Here is a 22,667-nt window from a genome sequence, read left to right as displayed (position 1 = left end):
GAAAGAGATGAATAGATGTTACATAATGTCATAGCCCTGGGCACAAGGTTTTACCATCTTACTTCAACTGTTAATAACACTTCACATTTCCTCCCCAATAATTGGTTGCTTCTTTCCCCCTCCTTCCATTTTCAGCACAGAGGAAGACATCTTCACAGCAGAATATCCAGTGCGGTGCCTGATGGTCTGGAACGACGACCTCTTAGAGAGAGAACTGTCCTAATAGATCAGTTTTCAAGGCCCAACACAACTCATACATTCCGGGTAGGTTTGAAAGTTCGTAAACATGGAATGACAGCCAGTTTGGTGTAGTGGTTAAGGCATCAGGCTAGAAACTAGGAGACTGTGAGTTCTAGTCCAGCCTTAGGCACAAAGCTAGCTGGGTGACCTTGGGCCAGTCATTTTCTCTCAGCCCTAAGAAGCAGGCAGTGGCCAACCACTACTGAAATCTTGCCAAGAAAACTGCAGGGACTTGTCCAGACAGTTGCCAGGAGTCAACACTGACTCAAAGGTGGACACACAGACACGCAAAGGGGATGGTGGTGAGAAACTGGAGGTAAATAACAAATGTGCATATTTCAACATGTGCATGTGATTCCCTTCTATTGTTCTCTCCCACGTGACTGGAACTTGCCAGTTACTCATTTAATTTTCTCCTAATCTTAGTTTGTCATTGCCTATGAACCAGTGATTGCAGTTTGTAAACAGTTCACAAAGTTTATTAAACTATGATTTGAAGTTGATCATGGTTTATGATAAACCATAATCCCTGGATTGTATGCAGTGGCAGTCAAGATGTTATGGTTTGCTGTTATAAATGAATGCAGTGAGACTGTGTAGCCTTGATTTGTTTGAAAGAAGCACAGCTGTTGCTGTTTTTAGCATTTGTTCTGCGTGGTGGTAGGGTCTACTTGTTTTTGTACTGCACTCATCATAGCTATATAGCCACCCATCTCACAAAATGTGACTCTAGGTGGTGCACAATAAAAAATTAAAAAACAATAAAATAAAAACAATCAACAATTAAAAATTAATATTGCAATTTAGAAAAAGGCAAGGAGAGACCAACAGATATTAACAACAGTGGAGCCATCTCAATAACTCACCATTCCCTTGGGGACCCCAAGCCTGATGATATAGCCAAGTCTTGAGGGACTTGCGAAAAGTTAACAGGGATGGAGCCAGACTGATCTGGGGGGCAGGAGAGACTGGGGAGGGAGATGATGTTCCATAAGGTGGGCACCATGGGAGAAAAGGCCCATCTCTGGGGTCACACCAGATGTACCTCTTTAGCAGACAGGACCCACAACATACTTCTTCTGCCAGACCTGATGGGACGGGCGGAAGTAGTTGGGAAGAGGCAGTCCTTCAAATAACCTGGCCCCATGCCATGGAAGGCTTTAAAGGTCAACACCAGCACCTTGCATTGGACTTGGAAGCAAACTGGCAACCAATGCAGCTTGTGGAGCAGAGGTGTAACATGTGCTGTTCTAGGGGCACACGTAACTGCCCACACCGCTGCATTTTGCACCAGCTGAAGCTTCTGGATATCTTCAAGGGCAGCCCCACGTACAGTGCATTACAGTAGTCCATCCGGGAGGTTACCAGGGCATGAGTGACCATGAGCAGAGCCTCCCAATCTTGTTCTTACAGTGAAGCATGGTGAGACAAGGGGGTTTGTTTATCAGCTGACTTACCACAGAGCCAGATGCTAATTAGGTCAGAGGTGGAGTCATGGGTCCTGTGACTAAGGGGGGACTAGACCCTGGATCTCCGTGCTCTAGCCTGGCATCTTAATCACTGCACCACACTGATTCTCAAAAGAAGCAAAGCACGTGATTGATTTAAAGCATCTGTGATCTCTTTCAGTCAGATACACCTCATAAAAGGTCACTGATTTCTATGGGTCTTGCTAATCAGTTGTGGACAGGCCAAGGGGTAGTAACAGGTAAGACCTATTTCATTAAATATATTTTTTAAAAGTGAGTCTAGGACTATAGGGTATAGGATTATAGAAATCAGTGATTTCAAAATTCTGACATTTAACATGCTGGCATTTGTTGGAGAACGGGATAAATTAAGGAATCTATTTTTATCCCATGTTTAAATTAAATGCAAATAACAAATGGCTTATAGTAGTTAATACTGAATGACCTAAATATGAAAAAGTTGCAGCAGCAAATCGAATTCTGAGTTTTCTTTACAGGCTTGGTGTTGACCTCCATTTCCTCTGTACCCACCATCTTTACCATTACCACTTTCCTAAAGAGGTAACAAATAAAGAAGTTTTTAAAGATTTGATTAAAATTGTAAAAATTAGTGAGTTCAGATCGAAAAGACGTTGCTGAAAAGGAAGACGTGAACTCTTTTCCTAAAAGCTGAAAGGGTGGGAACAACTCATGAGGAAGTGGAGCAGCTAAATTAGGGGCAACACAGGAAGGAGCCCAGCACAGGAGGAAGCCTTTCCTGTGTGCTCAGCAAAGACACCTTAGAAAGTGGAGGCACGTTTAAGAGGGCCTCTTCTGCTGACCTCATGGTATGCTCATACTGAGATAGGTGGTCCCTCAGAAAGCCAAGCTCAATATTCTTTAGGACTTAAATGCCAAAGCCAAAACTTTTAAGTTGAAAAAAAAATGGTGGTCAACCATGCAAATCTTTCAACATGGGCTTCTGGTATTATACACTGCTTAAACATCTGACTTGTAGCACTTGAAGTTTTGGGGTGCATTTCAAATTTAGTCTTGCACTGAATACATTGCTTTAGATAAATTGGATGTAACTAAGATACAGACAACTGCTGTGGATTCATCTGGCTCAGGGATAGTTGCAGTTGACATACTGGATGTAATTATGCAACTACAAACGTTGCCACCATTGCTGTCTGGAAATCCAGGGAGAGCTTGGGGTCAAGGAGTGCTCCTAGAAACCTGCTTTTTTAGGGGAAGTATAATCCTACCCAGAACAAGCTAAACACTAATCCAGGGCCTTGAACTGATGGACAACACCTCTATATCTTCTGGATTTAATTTCAGCTTGTTCACCTTATCCAGCATTATGGAACTTAGGCATCAGTTAAGAGAATTGGCTGTTTCCCTGAAGTTAAATGACAGAGTGTAGCAGAACTGCATGTCATTTGCATACTGGTAGCATCTACTTAAGTGCTCCATATGATGTCTATCAGTGATTTCAGGTAGATACTGAACAGCAGGAAGAGAACACAGACCAATGGCTTAGAGGTCGAAAGTCATCTCCCACCACCAGCCTCTCTCAATAAATACTAGAATACAGTAGAAGAGTGCCAAAAGGCCCAGCCCTGTTAGGCAGTAAAATTAGGTTACTGTAATCCACATTCAGTTCTTGTGTAGGTCATTCCTCTAAACTGACCAAAGCAATCCTGGTTTCATATGCTGTCCAAAAGCCTGATTGAAATGGGCCAGGCTCTTTCAGATGTGTTGGGAATTACAGGGATACCATTTTCTTGATGACCTTAGCCAGAAATGTTGCACTTGAGAGTTCTAAGTCAAGGGAATATTTATTTGATTATTGTGATGGTACGGGGGGTTGACTCAGAGAAGTGGGAGAGGAATGCTGAGCAGTTAGAGGCCTGGGAAAGTAGAAAGCATGAGAAAGAAATTCAAAACCATTCCACCTTGATTGTGGTATGTGAAGTAGAGAGGGAGTTTGACAGATTGTCAAGTTTCTGTTGCAATACTGTAAACTCACTGAAGTACATTCCAAGATTCTTGGCAACTCCGGCTTCCTGACCTTGCCTACCTTGAAGGGCTGACAATAATCAACTGCTGATCAGTCTACCAGCTCAATATCCATTCAAATTATAGCATGAAACACATTTATTGAAGATTAATAAGGATCTCCTGCCCTGATTTACTACCAGGTTGGCCTACTGCAATGTACTCTATGTGGGGCTGCCTTTGAAGACTATTTGGAAGGTACAATTGGTGTATAGATTTAAGGGACTGGACTTAGTAGATAGGGTCCCGGAAGAACTATGGACAGAAGTTGGCAGCATTGTTCAGGAGGCGGCAACAAAATACATCCCAAAGAAAGAGAAAACCAAGAAGGCAAAATGGCTGTCCGCTGAGACACTAGAAGTAGCCCAAGAAAGAAGGAAAGCAAAAGGCAACAGTGATAGGGGGAGATATGCCCAATTAAATGCAAAATTCCAGAGGTTAGCCAGAAGAGATAAGGAATTATTTTTAAACAAACAATGGGTGGAAGTGGAAGAAGACAATAGAATAGAAAGGACAAGAGACCTCTTCCAGAAAATTAGAAACATCGGAGGTAAATTCCAGGCCAAAATGGGTATGATCAAAAGCAAAGATGGCAAGGACCTAACAGAAGAAGAAGAGATCAAGAAAAGGTGGCAAGAATATACAGAAGACCTGTATAGGAAGGATAACAATATTGGGGATAGCTTTGATGGTGTGGTCAGTGAGCTAGAGCCAGACATCCTGAAGAGTGAGGTTGAATGGGCCTTAAGAAGCACTGCTAACAACAAGGCAGCAGGAGATGATGGCATCCCAGCTGAACTGTTCAAAATCTTGCAAGATGATGCTGTCAAGGTAATGCATGCTATATGCCAGCAAATTTGGAAAACACAGGAATGGCCATCAGACTGGAAAAAATCAACTTATATCCCCATACCAAAAAAGGGAAATGCTAAAGAATGTTCAAACTATCGAACAGTGGCACTCATTTCACATGCCAGTAAGGTAATGCTCAAGATCCTGCAAGGTAGACTTCAGCAATTCATGGAGCAAGAATTGCCAGATGTACAAGCTGGGTTTAGAGAAGGCAGAGGAACTAGGGACCAAATTGCCAATATCTGCTAGATAATGGAAAAAGCCAGGGAGTTTCAGAAAAACATCTATTTCTGTTTTATTGACTATTCTAAAGCCTTTGACTGTGTGGACCATAACAAATTGTGGCAAGTTCTTAGTGGTATGGGGATACCAAGTCATCTTGTCTGCCTCCTGAGGAATCTGTATAACGACCAAGTAGCAACAGTAAGAACCGACCATGGAACAACGGACTGGTTTAAGATTAAGGAGTACAGCAGGGTTGTATACTCTCACCCTACCTATTCAACTTGTACACAGAACACATCATGCGACATACTGGCCTTGAGGAATCCAAGGCTGGGGTTAAAATTGCTGGAGAAACATTAACAATCTCAGATATGCAGATGATACCACTTTGATGGCTGAAAGCGAAGAGGAACTGAGGAGCCTTATGCTGAAGGTGAAAGAAGAAAGTGCAAAAGCTGGCTTGCAGCTAAACCTCAAAAAAACCAAGGTTATGGCAACCAGTTTGATTGATAACTGGCAAATAGAGGGAGAAAACGTAGAGGCAGTGAAAGATTTTGTATTTCTAGGTGCAAAGATTACTGCAGATGCTGTCCTAACAGTCAGGAACCACGCTGAGATGAAGAACAGGTCTCTAGTGTTTTATTACTGCTACATTAGACAGAAAATCCTAACAAACTGAAGAAGCGTGGGAAAACCCAGGTGTTTTGTAGAAGCTGTAAATTCTTGTGATCAGTGCAGACTTTCACAGGAAAGGTTGCACCTTCTAGCCAGTGCCTCCACTCTTGAAATGCTGCTTTAATTGCCAGCAACTCCTTGTTAAAAACATCATAGTTTCTCTCTGCCGGCGAGAGCGTGTGAGAGAAAAAGGCACAAGGAAGCAATGTCTTCCCTTCTTTGTTGGTATATTGCAATAAAACAGCAGCGATAGCAAAATCAGAAGCATCTGAATGCATTATGAATTGCTTCGTGGGATCAGGATGCTTTTAAAGTGGCTGGGATGCAGAGAGTTGCTTAAGTTCTTGGAAGGCTGCTTGCTCCCTCTCCCCCCAAATGAATTTTGATCCCTTCTTCAAAAGCTGTGTGAGGCGTTTGGCTCTTTCACTAAATTTATTTATAAATTTTCTATAAAAATTGGAGAATCCTAGGAATTTTTGTACATCTTTCACATTTTGGAGGGGGTTGCCAAGAGAGAATTGCCTGGACCTTTGAAGGATCCATGGATATGCCTTCTGTTGATATTCTATAGCCCAGGAAATGTAATTCAGTTAAATCGAAGGCACACTTCTCTAGCTTGGCGAACAGCTTGTTCTCTCTCAGTCTTTGTAAGACATTACGTACATGGGTTACATGAGTTGTAGCATCCTGAGAGAATATTAATATGTCATCTAGATAAATGACCAGATACTTATCTAGTAAATCAGAGAAAATTTGATACATAAATCGGGAAAATATGGCTCCTGCCTTAGTCAAGCCAAAGGGCAAAACAAGGTCCTCAAATTTACCAAACCTGGTATCGAAGGCAGTCAGATATTCATGCCTTTCTTTCATCCAGATCAGATTGTACGCATTCCTGAGGTCCAACCTGGTAAAAATGCGTGCTTTCTGTAAGCGATCCAGCAGATCAGATATTAAGGGGAATGGGTAATTTTATTTGACCGTGACCTTATTGAGGGAGCTGAAATCATGCACCACTCTCATGGGTGCCTCCTGAGCTGCCGGTTTCAACAGGTCAGGCTTCTTTGGTATGAAGAAGGTAGGAGCAGATGCTGGGGAAGTAGATGGTCGGATGAAACCCTTTTGGAGATTAGAATCCAAGTAATCTTTTAAGGTGGCTAGTTCCTTGGGGGACATGGGATATTGTTTCCTTGCTGGAATCTTGGCTCCTGGTATCAACTCAATTGTGCAATCACAGTCCCTATGGGAGGGGTAGTGCTGTGGCCTCTTGTTTGCTGAAAACGTCTGCGAAATCTGCATACTTGGCTGGCAACTGGACCCCCCCCCCCCGCTTCAGTGACTGTGTTGGTTGCTGGAGAGAGAAGAGCCTCTTGAATCTTGTGGTGCTGGCATTCCTTAGCTGGGAAGGAGACTGCTGCAATAGTCCAGTCCAACAATGGGTTGTGGATCTTCAGCCAAGGTGTGCCCAGGACTATAGGCACATTAAGTGATGCAGTAACATAAAGCTGGATCCACTCAGCGTGGTCTCCCGTTGTTAGTTGCAAAGGTTCTGTGAAACTTTGAATTGGCCCTGCCTTGAGGGGCTGGCCGTCAATGGTCTCAACTTCTATGGGACATGGCAATTCCATGGGCAGGATGTTCAGGTCTTGTACAGTCTGTACATCAATAAAATTGGTGGAAGCTCCGGAATCCACGAGGGCCTCTAGCTTGACCTGGTGCTCTGGGTTTATGTGCATTATGACTGGTAAGTAGTAAAAGGATTGCCTGGAATCCTCGGAATGAGCCCTTCTTAATTGATTGATGGTCTCCCTGCTGAGCTTTGTGAAGGGAGACTGATGGAGTTTCCCTGGTTGGAAGTAGAGGTGGCTCTTGGTTCTGCTGCTTGCCCTGGGGCTCTTACGGAATTTGCTTGGCTTCTCACTGGGCAAGCTCTCACCATATGCCCCGGGTCTCTGCAGTAGAAACAGAGGGCTCTCTCTCTCCTTCTCTGTTTCTCAGCCTCAGAAGTAAGCCTCCTGCTCACCCCGATCTGCATCGGCTCCTCTGATCCTGAGTAGAGAGATGCTGCAGAGATAGCTGGAAATCCTGGAAGTGCTCTGAAGCCCCTGCCTCTCCCCGGCTGCATCTGTCTGAGCTCTTCTAATCTGATGTCTATGACCACAGACAGCTGATATAAACCTTCTAAGGTAGCTGTCTGTGGTGCACTAATTCATTTTTAATCTCCTCATCCAGCCCCTGTTTGAATTGGTCTTTCAAGGCACTCTCATTCCAGTCCAGATCTCCTGCTAACAGCTTGAAATCAGCAATGTGAATTCCCACCCTCTTGTGGCCTTGCTTGAGCTTCCGAATTTCCTGGCTGGCAGTGACCTCTCTGATCAGGTCGTCAAAGGTTGCTTGGAACCCTGCCAGAAAATTCTGGTAGTCATTGAGAATTGGGTCATTGTTCTCCACCATGGGAATAGCCCATTTGGCTGCTGGGCCCTTTAGCAGACTTAAAATGAAGGTGACTCTGGTTCGGTCTGTTGGGAACTCTGCCGGTCTGCTGTCGAAAAACATTGTGCACTGTGTGAGAAAGGTTCTCAACTGTCCTGCTTCTCCTCCAAACTTCTCTGGTAGACTGCCCTGGGATCTCAAGACTACTGGTGGAGCTGCTGCTGCTGCTGCTGGCACTGGTTGTGGGTTAACCGGAGCTGGTTGTTGTAACTGCTGTAGCATGGCAGCTTGTAATGTGTTGATCTGGAGATCTACTTGTTGTTGATGTTGTTGCAAGGCTGCTGCCAGTTGTTGGATGGCTTGCCGAATTTCCTGGTTTTCCGAAGACATTTTCCCAAATGTCTCTCTTTTTTTTTTTGGTCCTCCCTCTTTCAATGGGAGTAGGAGTTTGTTAGGATTAATGTCCTAACAGTCAGGAACCACGCTGAGACAAGGAATAGGTCTCTAGTGTTTTATTACTGCTACATTAGACAGAAAATCCTAACAAACTGAAGAAGCATGGGAAAACCCAGACATATAAACCCCAAAAGTCAAGGCGGGTCTGTTCTGTGTCTCTTTGAATGGCTGCTCAACTCTTCACTACTATGCATGTGTTTTCCCCCCTGGATAGGGGCCCCCTCCTGCTCACCATCAGTGCTCATGACAGATGCTGACTGCAGTCAGGAAATCAGAAGACATTTAATCCTTGCGAGAAGAGCAATGACAAATCTCGATAAAATAGTTAAAAGCAGAGATATCACACTGATAACAAAGGCCCGCATAGTTAAAGCAATGGTGTTCCCCGTAGTAACATATGGCTGCGAGAGCTGGACCTTAAGGAAGGCTGAGAGAAGGAAGATAGATGCTTTTGAACTGTGGTGTTGGAGGAATATTCTGAGAGTGCCTTGGACTGCAAGAAGATCAAGCCAGTCCATCCTCCAGGAAATAAAGCCAGACTGCTCACTTGAGGGAATGATATTAAAGGCAAAACTGAAATACTTTGGCCACATAATGAGAAGACAGGACAGCCTGGAGAAGATGCTGATGCTAGGGAGAGTGGAGGGCAAAAGGAAGAGGGGCCGACCAAGGGCAAGGTGAATGGATGATATTCTAGAGGTGACGGACTCGTCCCTGGGGGAGCTGGGGGTGTTGACGACCGACAGGAAGCTCTGGCGTGGGCTGGTCCATGAAGTCATGAAGAGTCGGAAGCGGCTGAATAAACAACACAATTGGTGCAAAATGCAGTGGTCCACTTACTATTTGGCACTAGATGCCAGGAGCACATTAGACCTGTGATGCAGTCATTGTCTTGGTATGCTTCTAGGTGCAATTTAAAGTACTGGTTTTAACCTATCAAGTCCTGTCTGTTGAGGTACTTGCAGAACCACTTCCTCTAGCTGGAAGAACCCACATGATATGTGCATTATGGAGAAACTGTTGGTTTTCTGAAGTAGGGGGGCTGAGACCTGGCAGAATTTTTTTGTACACTGTAGCTCCTGGACAGAAATAGCATCCTTTTAGGGATTAGACTGAAGGAAAAGCAACAACAAACCATCTTTTTTCCTCCCCTTTCTGCACAGACTCATTATTGCTATTTTAAAATCTTCTAAACTTAGCTGCCCATTTGTGTAACATAAATGGCACCATGTCTGAATATCTTCCAGTCCAAGTATATTCTCCCCAGTTAGTGAGATGCATATGAAATGAAAACAAAATAAGTGAATTGCAAAATTCCTTTTACAATAAGTTCATCTGAAGATGTGTTGAAAGATGAGAAGGCATATAGACACTGTTGTTTTGCAATATTGAAGTAAATATTTACAGATGAACAAGGACATGATGTCTCTCATTCTGTCTAGCTGTTTATATACTTATTTATTTAACAACACTTATGTCCCAATCAGAAAGACTTTGGGTGGTACACAAACTAAATATAACATTAAAACACACTAACAGCAGAAATAAAAACTAGATGGTCACCCCAAACTTCCTCATTAAAGGCCAAGAGCCACCTGAAACAAAATGTTTTTTGTAGCCCTTTGAAATGTGGGAAGAGAAGGGACCAGGCTTACCTCTGGGTTTGTAATGGGGGAAGGGGGGCACTACCTAGAAAGCCTATTACAGTAATGTGAATAATATATTCTCCTCAGCTCAAATGAGCTAAAAAACATAAACTCATTTATGAAAGGTCTCTCTATATTAGCAAAGTCTATTTTTAAGAGTAAAATATCTTTAGGGTTATTGACTGCTGCTTTTATAGAATCTTTCCTCCATGATTTTAAATGTTGAGATGCTGTGAAATGAAAAGCAAGTGGATTCAGGGGTATGCTGGCATAACATTTGCTGCTGCTGCTGGGGAATTCTGGGAGTTGAAGTCCAGACATCTTCAGGTTGCTAAGGCTAAACACTGCTTCAACCCCTAAGTGATACTGGTGGTGGGAAAAGCAGTCACCAGTTGCTCTCCTTAAAGAGGGATGGGGTGGGGCCGGGTCAGTAAGTGCTTTGAATGGTGAGTTCAGCCGCCTGTCAAGCTGCCCCAGTAACCAGTATCAGGAGAGAAGATGTTTTATACCTGTTTCCTGGGCTATTTCTGAACATAGAATTAGTGCTCTTTTAAAAGAGTACTAGACACATGTTCAGAACTAGCTCAGCTAAAGTCGGAGGTGCAGAGAAGAGGTTGTGAGCACCTTTAGAGGCACTCTGGTCCGCTTCAACCTGCACCACTTTTCCACCCCTGTGATCTCTCCATCTTATGGGGTGGAGGAGGGGTACAGGGGGAACCAATAATGAGAAACTCTGTCCTCAACTAGCACTGCAATAGAGCCAACAACACCTCCAAGTAACTCAGCTAGCAGGCAAAATGCTTCCCCCATCCCCAGCAACAAAAACAGGAAAAGTATGGCAGAAGCAGTGGAAAACTTGTACAGGTAGTCCTTGAGTTATGACGGCAGTTGGGACCAGGGTTGCTGTCGCTAAGTGATGCAGTTGTAAAGCACATCACATGACCACATCACTTAGCAACGGCAATCCAGGCAGTCCCCATTGGTGTCGTAACCCCAAGACACACAGTTCGTTAAGCAGGAAGTGGTGGGAGTCCCAAGTAAGGAACACGGTGCCATGCGGGGGTGAGGTCTGGGGAGACCCAGGGCAGGTGGTGCACAAGTTGAGGGAGGGGAGTGCTCTGGTGCAGTGGCCGAGGGAAGGAGGGCGCAAGTCCATGAGAGTGCAGGGAAGCCGAGGGAAGGAGGGAGCGGTGTGGTGTGCAGGAAGGCACGGGGTGGGGCTTACCAGAGCGACATGTGACCTTCCCTGCCAACCACTGACTTTGCTTGTGGGAAGTCGGCAGGGAAGGGTGGAAATGGAGATCACATAGCTTCAGGATGCTGCAACTGTTGTAAGTGCGAGCTGGTTGCCAAGCACCCAAATCGCAATCACATGACTGCGGGGGTGTTGGGATGGCCGGAACTTCAAGGACCAGTCATAAGTACCACTTGTTCAGCAACTTCGAATGGTTGCTGAACGAGTGATCAGTAAGCAAGGAGTACCTATAATGGACTTCTTGATGATAGAACCGGCAACACACAGTTGCAGAATCTGGCTGTCTTTCCTGGTTTAAATTGGCTTTCCTGCAGTACAGAACTAGCACTAGTAAGTAAGCTTCTGAAAAAAGTTGGAGTTAAATCTTCTGGTTGCAGTGGACTGTATCTACTTACATCTCTTTATTGCCTGATTCTTTTTTTCTTGCAGGTTCACAGTTCCATGCCAGATCATTCCAGAAAAATCCATCTCTCTCTAGGAGAAGATTTCAAGTTGCCTGACAACATTTAGGAGGAAGAGGAGGATAAAAAATGATTGGCACTCAGTCAGAATCCTCAATAGTTCAGCAATCCTTAGGAATACTGAAATGTTGTCTCTGAATGTTCAGTATCTGTGCACGTTGCCTGAATGTGGAGTGCCATTTGGTTTCTAAAAGTATAAATTTCTACTAAATTTAATAGGAAAGTGTCCTTCATGTTCTTATTTTCTTCAGTGGACCATATGCAATTCACAGTTATAGCTGAGGCAAATTATGTATAGTCCCCAGGCTTCATTTTGTGACTCTCAGAGCACCTTTGAAACTACCAATTGTTGGTGGCATGGTCTTTTGTTTTCTTCTGAATTTTAAATGTCTCCAACCTTTCTTCCCTGAAAGAACTGAACATTTTTGTATCCCTCAGCACTGTATTTCTTAAAGCCTTCAGATATAAAACAAAACACATCTTTTTGAAAACAAAGAACAAAACAAAATGTGACCCTCACCACTAAATATTGTCCAGCCCTAATACAAAGAATCCTTAGCTAAAATTTAGCTTGTTTCTGCAGAAAAAAAACCCTGATACAGAAAGGTTTCAGGGTTGCATAGCTCCCTTATTCCAAAAGCCCCTGGAACATGCTTGTGGGGCCTTTTAAACATTGTTCTAGACTCAAAGATTAGAGAAAATATAGCTAAATTTTGAAAAGCACTTGAAGTTACACACACACACTGAGAGCACACCTCAGCAAGAATAAAAATAAAACCCAAACTCAATATATTAATATAACTCTGTTGTGTATATCCTTAGACAAGCAGATTGATACCTTTGTAACCAAGCACATTTTGTGATTTTCAGTAATGATTATTACTGTTGTGATGATTGATGTGGAGAGCTTTGAATCTGAAGTGAACAGGAGCTTTAGAGCCTTTGCATCCACTTGCACCAGCCAACCACTTGTTTAAAGCAGTGGCATCTTTTCTCTGAACTGTGTAGCTGCCCTTACCAACTGCAGTGCAATCCCAAGATTTGATTTGAGGAGTTGCATAAGGTGTTACATGCAGAGCCCTGATAATCATTAAAAATTGGGTGTGCCCAGTTTCCCACAGATTCTTTCCAGATTCCCTAGGTGGAGCACATGCACGTTGACTAAAACACCACACTAAATCCCATCATTGCACCAGGACCTTGTCTTGCAACATAATTTGATCCTCTGTTAGTAAGTTAAGTTAAATGACAGTGCAAAAGGAATGAGGATTCTTTCCTGAACAGTGTTTTAATCAATGAACATTTTGATGTATTTTTTGGAAACAGAAATCCCTAAATAAATAGAATTAGAATTTAAATTTCCTGCCTCCTGTTTCTGCTGTGTAGTCCCTTTACTATAAACATTTCAGGCTATCTATATACCAATTATGTAAAATGTCTTCAAACACACTATTCTACTCTAGACACTTAGAACATTAGACATGTTATTCTAGGTAGTTTCCCTTTGCCATTTTTCGAAATTTATTCCCTAGTCACCTTTTTTGCTGTTTACTCAGCATGTAAGTATTGAAGGCTGATTTAGAGAACAACTTCACTTATTGCCAATTATTAATAAGTCAAGAGCTAGAAAATAGCTCATATGGATTTATTTATACAGAATAATATCTTAGATAGATCGTCAAGAACTAAGCCTGTTGCTGAATTGTCAGATTTTTCTTTTCTAAAAATTTCAATGTCAAATGTAAAATCAAATATTTTTGTCTACTCATTCAACAGCCTAATTAAAAATGTGCTTCAAAATCCAATGAATCTGTGAAAATGTATATAGAATGTTAAAGTTAGAAATTGCTTTAATTTGTATTTTTATGAAAACTTACCCAATTTACCCTTCCCAAATATATACATATGTATGTAATTTATATGTTGAAATAGAAGCTTTTCAAAATGTTAAGCACTATAATGTGATGAATGGTTACATCTATTAGTAAAGAAAGCACTTTCAAAATTATAAATAGTATACTGTGAAAAATTCATATGTTAGCTTTAATGCATATAAAAATACATAAAGCTTTCACCCAGATACTTTTAAAAACAAATTTGCATATTGATGTGGAAAGTGATTAAAAAAAAAGATACAGTGATAAAATGGGCAACCAGGAAATTAAGATGAGCTCATTTCTGACAGTGCCTGATCAAGAATCACCTAGGCAGCTTCATTACTAAGGTTTTAAATCAGACCAGATTCATGGCCAAGGAATGTGTTTTTTTGAAAATCTTGGTTCAAAAAATGCCTTCTAGATAGCATCCAGAGAAACTTATAACAATTAAAAGTGATACAAAATGAGATCATCTGAAAAAATTTGAAAAAGAGTTACATAATGGTAAGCTGCCTAGAGTCGCATATGTGAGATGGGTGTCTATATAAATCAAATAAATAAATAATAAACAGAAGGTTGCAGCAGGTAACATTTTAGATAAGGTTTAAATTCTCATAGGAATTAATGCCTTCCTAAATAAGAAAAAAAATACTTTAATAATTGTTGCTTTACCAGGAGTGAGCAAAATCTCTGGGCCACATGCAACCACCGACACCTTAAGATTGCGCTGCTGAATTTCTGTGCCAAATGATAAGTTTTGCATGTGTGTATGTGTATCTCTCACTCTCTTTGCATTCATAATTAAAATAGAGGCTTCTGTCCCACTCCCATTTTTAACCCTGAACTCCATTTACAGTCATTTTTGTGAGCCAACTTCAGATCATCAGCTGGGATTTTTTTCTGATTTTTAAATTGGAATTTCCAATATCCCAATTTCTATTATCAACCCCAAAAGGAGGTTGATGGAGACGATGGTTTGGGTTACCTTGCAACACCTCCTACGTCCATCTGAGACAACCAAATAAAAAAAAATTAATTCAGTCTCACCTCTTTTAACAGTGTCACCACTTGACTCTTTGGAAGCTCAGGAGAGTGAACTGCAGCCCCCAATGCTTGAAACTCTTTCAGTGAGAGTAGGCTGGGGCTGGTTGAAAAATTGGTTCAAGGGATGGAACAGGAGCTCTATGGATGCACAAATACAAAGAGCAGGACTTGCTTGTGGAAGCTATTTTCTTAACCCAAGAGAAAGAAAAAGGAATTTGGAAATAACTTCATCTTGATTTCAGGGAAAGCCTGATTGCAAAAGCTATACCCTTAATTATGTTTTATCTCTGTTTTGACAAAAATAGTGAAATAGGATTTCTCCCCTATAGCACCATGACCAAGAGAGTGTCTTAATTGGCAGGTTAGACTGCATATGGTATGGAAAGGTCCCTCAGAATCATTCGTTTTTATTTCCATCTTCTGATCTCCTGATTTGCCCAGAAATGAAAATCAAGCTGTCCACACTGACAGTAGAATAATATGACTTGAAGTAAGTAAAGTTCATTGTTGCAACCACAGGTCATAACATGCAATAAAATACAATAAATATAATAAAAAATAAAATAGTGAAATGGTGAAATTATTAAATAAATAAATAAACTGACATGGTAAGTTCCTGCATTTTTCATCTCTGTATAGAGAAATGAGCACAAGGCATTTTCCCTCGATCAGCTATACACTTGGCTTGTATCACTGGACATTGAAAGAAGTTCCCAGGCAGCAGAACTCTAAGAGGAAAAACATATCAGCTTAAAAATGGGGTTGTGTAAATTCAAGAGATATGTGACAGAGGGGTGTCCCTGGACTCTGTTTAAGAAACAGCTTGAATACAAATCTCCATTAACAGGGACTGGCACAATGGAAGTTAGAAAAGCAGATCTTTGGCCACATGTAACAGACACAGAGGACCAATTAAGCACGTTGCTGTTATTTAAATTGGATAAAGGTTTAATAGGGATTACAGTGCACTGGGGGGATTAACCTTTCCTTCCATAAACATGATCCCAGAAGTCTGCTTCTAAAAGCTGTAAAAACATAATCCTAAAATCTTGCTACGACTTAAAAAGATTTTACATAGATGCTCCTAAGAATGTGTTGCTTCAGTGCTGCCAGAGGATAAAAACCAAAAAATAAAAATAATACGTTAAGAGAATATGAAAATAGAATATATTTCTTTACTGAGAAATGATAAACACCTCTTAAGTTCAGTGATAAAGCCTCTTAATCACCAGTCTGTTGTCAATAGCAAGATCATCTGTTCATAAATATGTACTTTCTGTTGTTAAATTTAAAAACCACCAATCAACTTGTCCCTTGTTCACATCTAAGCTCTTCTGTGCTGTCCTTCACATTATGGCACCATAAGGAAATGAATGTATTATGCTCTTGTAGGATGTAACTTGTAGAAAGTTAACTCTGGGACTTTCCGCATGGCACCATTTGCGGTCCCCAATCCCTGCAAAGCATTTTGAAGTTAGCTGTGTGATTCCTGACAATCTTTTTCCTGACAACCTCAGAATACTAAGAGCTGGCAGGAAACTTTATGTGCCAATCGATGCTCCCTCTGCTGCAAAATTAATAAGCTAATATCAATTTATATTTTTGCAACTTTCCTGAAGATCTGCAACCTTAGTTGTAGGTTGAAGTGTAAGTGTATGTGGAGAATGGGGATGGTAATGGTATTGAGAACTGGCTCATCTAGAAGATGGGGCAGTTTATATAATCAGAGTATGTCAATCCAGACATACATTTTTACTGGCACAGTGAAACTGACTAGAAGGATTGAGAAATACTTCACTGGTAAGTTGCTCTGAATTCAAGAGTGGAAGACAAGAAGAGGCAAGAATTTCAAGAATATATCCTGTTCCCAAGCATTGCATAATTCCAGCATGCAACCTGCAGAATATAAGTTCTGTGATTTCATCTGTGCTGCAGCCAAGCTGGAAAAATGGCCTTGGCTGGATCCAAGGAGGACAATTTTGGGGCTGGTGAAAGATCAGGACAAATCCCACTTCTGGAAGTTCTAACTGGAGGTCAAGCCTGCTGATGGTATCTAAAATTTTATTTTTGCTTCTTACAGATCTTCCAGAACAAACTTGATATTTTGAAGCAAGCTGAGATGTAGAAAAATAGGAAATGCATGTAGAAAGCCTCATGAATGAACTGTGCCATGGAGCATAAGAATACCACATCCAAGGCACAGAAATCCAGTTAATCACTTGATGACACCAAAGAGTCAGAGCCTTCCATTTTCTCTGTGCGCTGTCTAGTGAGTATACATATTTTTGTGACCCAGATCTGGGACACTTCATAGAGTAATTCTACATTTCTAGAAGTTGTTTGCTATGCTAGGGAGAATAATATGAGACATTACAAATTTGTTGTTAAAGAAGATTGTCAGATACTTCTATAAATTTAAAACACATGCATTATGCAGGAACTAAGACTTAGCAAGCAGAGTCAAATGGTTAAATAGTGTTTGCAGTTCTTTTTTAAAGTAGATCCTAAAAGCATTGCTTAAATTTGTAATTTTTTAAAAAAATAACCTAGATGGCTCTGATAATATTTATCTTGGATTAGCAAATAAAGGCTAAACCAAGAATGCTAAAATCTTGCCAAATTACATAGAGCACACCTCCTGAACAATACAATCCTTTGCTTGGTTTCTAAGCAGACATTGGAGTAGGTATATATCATCACCAAATTTATGTTTAGAAATATATATTCATTTATTGATATTCGAAACTTTTAAGAAAGTCAGAGAAAGAAAGGTTTGTTTAAGCTGAGTCCTTCACTGTCTTTTGTCTACAGTTTCAAAAGTTTAGTAAACTAAGCATAGGTAGCAAAGATGGCCATAAGAAAAAAAAAAGTCTGCAATGCCTTTTTCTGGCCTGTACTAGATCACAAAAAGTTTGCATGCTTTCAATTTCTCAAAAGCTCTTGCATAATGAAGAGTTCTCAAGAGCTCAGAAAGTTACAAAGCATATTTTGGGGGTGGGTTTTTGTTGTTTTTGAGTTTGCATAATAAATACGCTGCCGGGAAGTGTATTATCATATCTTCACCCTAAATTAAGATTAAAAAATATTCTAAGTACTTGCAGGACATATTAGTATTGTATGTGGATGAAAGAAAAGGTAAACATGACTGATGCTGCATTCACATAACCAGTGCTTAATTACCTGGTATGTGCCATAATTCTATAAGTCAATACTCTTTGTTTACAACAGGACACATACACATACTCTACTTCCCCATAATTTCTCTGCTGTGGCAGTAGTCAGGATTTGGAGCAAGGCTTCCTATTCTATTGCCAAATTTTATTTGAAAAAGTAAAGGACTGTTAGTATTTTGTATGTCCTTCCAGACAAAGGGCCCGCATTGTATCTCAGGGTAACTAGGTGGAAGTGCGCTGATTTAAACAAGCCCAACAGTCCCTTACTGGTTATAAGCTGTACTGGTACAACATGCTATTCCATAGCTTATCAAAGCAAGATATGATGAATTACTCTAAGACTGTGGCTAACCATGCTGCCAAGAAAGTTGCATGGCTGGGTCCATGTACTTATTGGGAGTCAAACTGGATTTGAGAGTCTAGTCGTTTAACATAAATGTCTTCTATGTGATCTCAGGGGGGAAAAGGTTACATCTGGCTATCAGGATCAAAGTGGAGAAGGGTAAGAATGATGATTCAGTATTCAAAATGCTGCAGGTTATATTTATATCCATACTGATTATGATCAATTTCATTGTTTGCTCATTTTACTGTATATATTCTGGTTATGCTGGTCTATGACCATAATAAAGATTTGATTCGATATATTCTGGGTTTTGTTTACATGATAGTGAGAACTGAATTTTCAATAGAGACTTCATAATCTTAGCACTTGCCATTTATGGTACTAGCTTGTGGAGATGCGTGAATTGTTTCTATTTGATTATGTTTCTGTACTGCTTCCCATACAACCCCATCTCAAAGTGTTTTATAATGAGATTTAGTAAAATGCAGTAGTAAAAACAGGAATTAAAACAATGTAAAAAAATAATTAAAAGAGGTCTGCAGGGAGGAAAGCAAAACAAAATGGAACCATTCATCTGGTATTCATGCAGAGAAAGTTTGAGTGAAAAGATAAAATTTTAACAAGCACAGAAAACTGTGAAATAATGTTGCAGAAAAATTGGTACCTATTCCCCATTTAGTATACCACCAACGAAAGAGAAAGTTTTCTTTGTTAGAAGCCCCTTTAACAGTGCTTGCTGGTTCTGTCCCACAGGATCAGATGCTAGTGCACCAATGAGCACAGTCTTATACAGGTAGTCCTCAACTAATGACCACAATTGGGACCAGATTTCCATCGTAAGTCATTGCTTGTGAGATAAAAGCAAACTCAAAGTGTGATTGGCCAAGATGTTCACAGTACATGCAATACAGGCATCTAAAAAGTTACAAATGAAAAACTACAGACTCATTGACTTAGTTTCATTCTTCTTTGTTATTTATTTATTTATTTAATCCCACCTTTATTATTTTTATAAATAACTCAAGGTGGCGAACATATCTAATACTCCTTCCTCCTCCGATTTTCCCCTCCACAACAACCCTGTGAGGTGAGTTGGGCTGAGGGAGAGTGACTGGCCCAAAGTCACCCAGCCAGCTTTCATGCCTAAGGCGGGACTAGAACTCAGAGTCTCCTTGTTTCTAGCCCAGCACCTTAACCACTAGACCAAACTGGCTTTGCTTTATATATGACCCATTTCTTCATGTCCTTCATATCTGCATGTGGTTCAGTTAATTATAATAGTTCTGGGTCTGTTTTCCAATAACCCTGATTTATATTTTTCTACAACAATAGTAGGCAACACACCAATTTCAGAGAAAAAGCATCAAGAGATAGGATACCAAAAGTCCCTTTTACATAACATGCAGTGTGTGGCACAGTTGTTATTTTTTACTCATCTAATGAAAAACAGAGTTCCAGCATTAATTAGGATGTTGTAGCTTCATCAAGGAAATCATAGAAGAAATGGAATAGCCATGATTACCAACAAAAGGGTGTCAAAGTCACTGTTAGAATACAAGCCTAATGATGGAATGATCTTATCTGGAGACCCTGGCGAACCAACTGATATTACAATACTCCAGATGAAAGAAAGTATACGTTAAATAGCTTTGTGGTGACTTACAACAACTAGTGGACATGAGCAAAAATATTAATTATGGGAGACTGGAATGTTAACATTGGAAGTAGGAAAGTTATTTATAAAAATAATAAAGGCAGGATTAAAACAAACAAACAAATAAACGAGATGTATGTAATGGTATGTTGGAATTGCATGAACCTAGCAATTTCTTCCCATTATTTATGCAAATATGATATTAATGTCTACTATGTTAGATGTTATCTTTGAAAAGGTGGTATTTCTTACGTAAGCTAACAAGAGGATCATCAGAATTTCTTTCAGAGGGGGGAAAAACACATTGGCCATATAAGATAACATGGCCAAGGTTTCTGGAGAAGTATTCTCCTTCCATCTCTTCCACCCACATAAGAACTCGGGTATGCAAATGATTATTCCCCAGGAGTGGCGGCAACTGCTTTGTGTTGAAACTTGAGACAGAGCCACGTGCATAGATGTGTGAGTTCCTCCATATACATATCTTCTTCATTCTGAAGATCAACGTTCAGCTGGTTTAAGCCAGTCTGATTCACTTTATGGATTTCTAAAGACTCACAGAAATATCCTTGAAGAGGAACATGTGACATGCTCCAGATCAGGGCCACTAATTCAATTCCCTCAGTGTAAATGAGTTTTGTTTTTAATGACTTCAATACACACACAAAATTCACACACATGCACAAACACACACACAAAATACAAATGGATATATATGCCACTGAAGCCAGTGAAAGTTTTCTTATATTAGATGTGAGTGGCTTAAGAGTCCCACAAAACTCTTGTGGGTGTAGTGATTAAGGCAGGGTTTCTCAACCAGGGTACTGTGAGAAGTCATTAGGGGTTCCCTGGGAGATCATGATTTATTTAAAAATTATTTCAAATTCCAGCAACTTCACATTAAAGAGGAACACTGTTAATGCATATATACAGGCCTAAACATGAAAGGAATATAATAATTTGGTAACTTCTGGCCTATATTTGAGCCTGAAAGTGCAAGGGTTCCCAGAGGCCTGAAAAATATTTCAAGAGTTCCTCCAGGGTCAGAAGGTTGAGAAAAGCCTTCTGACCCTGGATTAAGGCATCAGACAAGAAACTGGGAGACTGTGAGTTCTAGCCCTGCCTTAGGCACAAAGCCAGCTGGGTGACCTTGGGCCAGTCACTTCCTCTCAGCCCTAGGAAGGAGGCAATGGCCACTTATGAAATCTTGCCAGGAAAACTGCAGGGACTTGTCCAGACAGTCTCCGAGAATCGGACAGATAAGGAAAAAAATGGGGGGAAATTGAGACTCACTTAAATTGTTTGTAAACCGCCCAGATTCATTGCAATACAAGATGGGCGGTAAAGAAATATGATAAATAAATACAGTAATGCTCCCCATCTAACACTTTGTGCTAGTTGGTGCTCAATTTCTTAGAGTGAAATTGCTGAAAAACTGCAAAAGCTCTTTTCCCTCAAAGGCAAGAAAGTTGCTTTGTGCTACATCAATCCAGGCATTGGGGAGAGAAGGCTGTTTGTTCATTTTGACTTTCCTTGTAGGATCATGGAAACTTTGCAACAAGAAAGAATAGATACAGTAGTTTCAGTTTATGAAGTAGCAATGTTCCTCCATGGCAACATAAATAGGTTAAAAAAATAAAGGGATGGGAAGGGAAGTTTTGTAGCATTTGGGCAGGGGGTGGGAAAGCCAGGGCAGAGACTCAAAGGGTGCCCCTAGGTGATGTAGGAGTTGAATCGAGGGGAGAGAATAGTGGGTAATCATTGAATGTATTGCAATGGCTGTGCATGTGCATGTGCTTGTATATGTATATACAGTACGCATACACCTCGAGCAGGGTTTCTCAACCTTGGCAGCTTGAAGATGTGTGGACTTCAATTCCCAGAATTCCTCAGCTAGCATGCCAAGGTTCAGAAACACTGACCTAGAGACCGCTAAGCAGGCAGGCAGAAACCAACTACAGTACCAACGGGAGAGGGTGGCCCAGGCCCTGAGGCCAGTGGGAGCTGGCTCCAGTGTTGCGAGTTGGGCGGTTTTCCCGCCCAATTGGGCTAATTTCGGAGATCAGTTGTGGGAAATTTTGGGGGTCTGCAGGTTGCGGGTTTTTTGGCTATTCTGGGCTACTTTTAAGGGGTGTAGTTTTGGGGCGATAGCCTCGAGGGTGCGGCGGGGTGCGTTTAAACAGGCTCTCTTTTCACTCCCGCGCGCCCTCAAAGCAGGCGGGGAGCTGCTTCCCCTTCTCTCTCCCTCCCGCGAGCGTTCTTTTATGCCGGTGGGGAGGGGGCTACTGAGAGGGCGTCGTTTCCCAGCCAGCTGCTCCAAAGCCAACTTCCCTCGTAGCTCCGGCTCCCTCGCGTGTTATAGTCACACGCACACAGCACACACAGTCGCTCGCTCGCTCAAAAGTTCTCGCCCCCTTCTGCTCTGCCGCCGCATTTCCACAACCCCGGCTCGCGCTTTGCACGCCTCCCCGCTTGCAGGTGTGCGCACACTCTCCACCTTGCTCAGGGTCCGTGCGTGCTCCTCCAGGGTTGGGGGGTTAGGAGGTTTGGAGATCAGTTGCTGGAGGTTTTTTGGCCTTTGCGGTTTTTTGCGGCTACGTTTGAGCTCCTCTTAAGGGCTTGTTGGGCTACAAAAATTTTGGGCATCTGACAACACTGGCTGGGTCTGCTCCTAGAAGAGAACAAACCTTCGAAGAGCATCTACTCTGTAGGGCTTAAAACGCTCCGGCTAGAAAGCAGCAGTTGTGAACCGAAACTGGAAAACACGGGCACGTGGTGGATTTGCAAGGAGCTGGGAGTAGAAGGAGGAATCTTTAAC

General features: G+C 41.4%; 1 protein-coding gene across 1 annotated transcript in view; it reads left to right on the top strand.

Annotated features, from left to right (window-relative positions):
* FAM149A (family with sequence similarity 149 member A) overlaps positions 1-12,616 on the top strand; it is a 58,117-nt gene extending 45,501 nt beyond the window's left edge. Inside the window, exons 12-14 of the mRNA XM_063309741.1 lie at positions 136-264; positions 1,870-1,948; positions 11,724-12,616. Of these exons, the coding sequence (XP_063165811.1) occupies positions 136-264; positions 1,870-1,948; positions 11,724-11,794 (279 nt within the window). The 3' untranslated portion in view covers positions 11,795-12,616. The remainder of the gene's footprint in view (positions 1-135; positions 265-1,869; positions 1,949-11,723) is intronic.
* The last annotated feature ends 10,051 nt before the right edge of the window (positions 12,617-22,667 follow it).

Source organism: Candoia aspera, chromosome 8, assembly GCF_035149785.1.
Source record: "Candoia aspera isolate rCanAsp1 chromosome 8, rCanAsp1.hap2, whole genome shotgun sequence".
NCBI classification, from domain to species: Eukaryota; Metazoa; Chordata; class Lepidosauria; order Squamata; family Boidae; genus Candoia; species Candoia aspera.
This window is presented reverse-complemented; position numbering and strand designations above follow the sequence as displayed.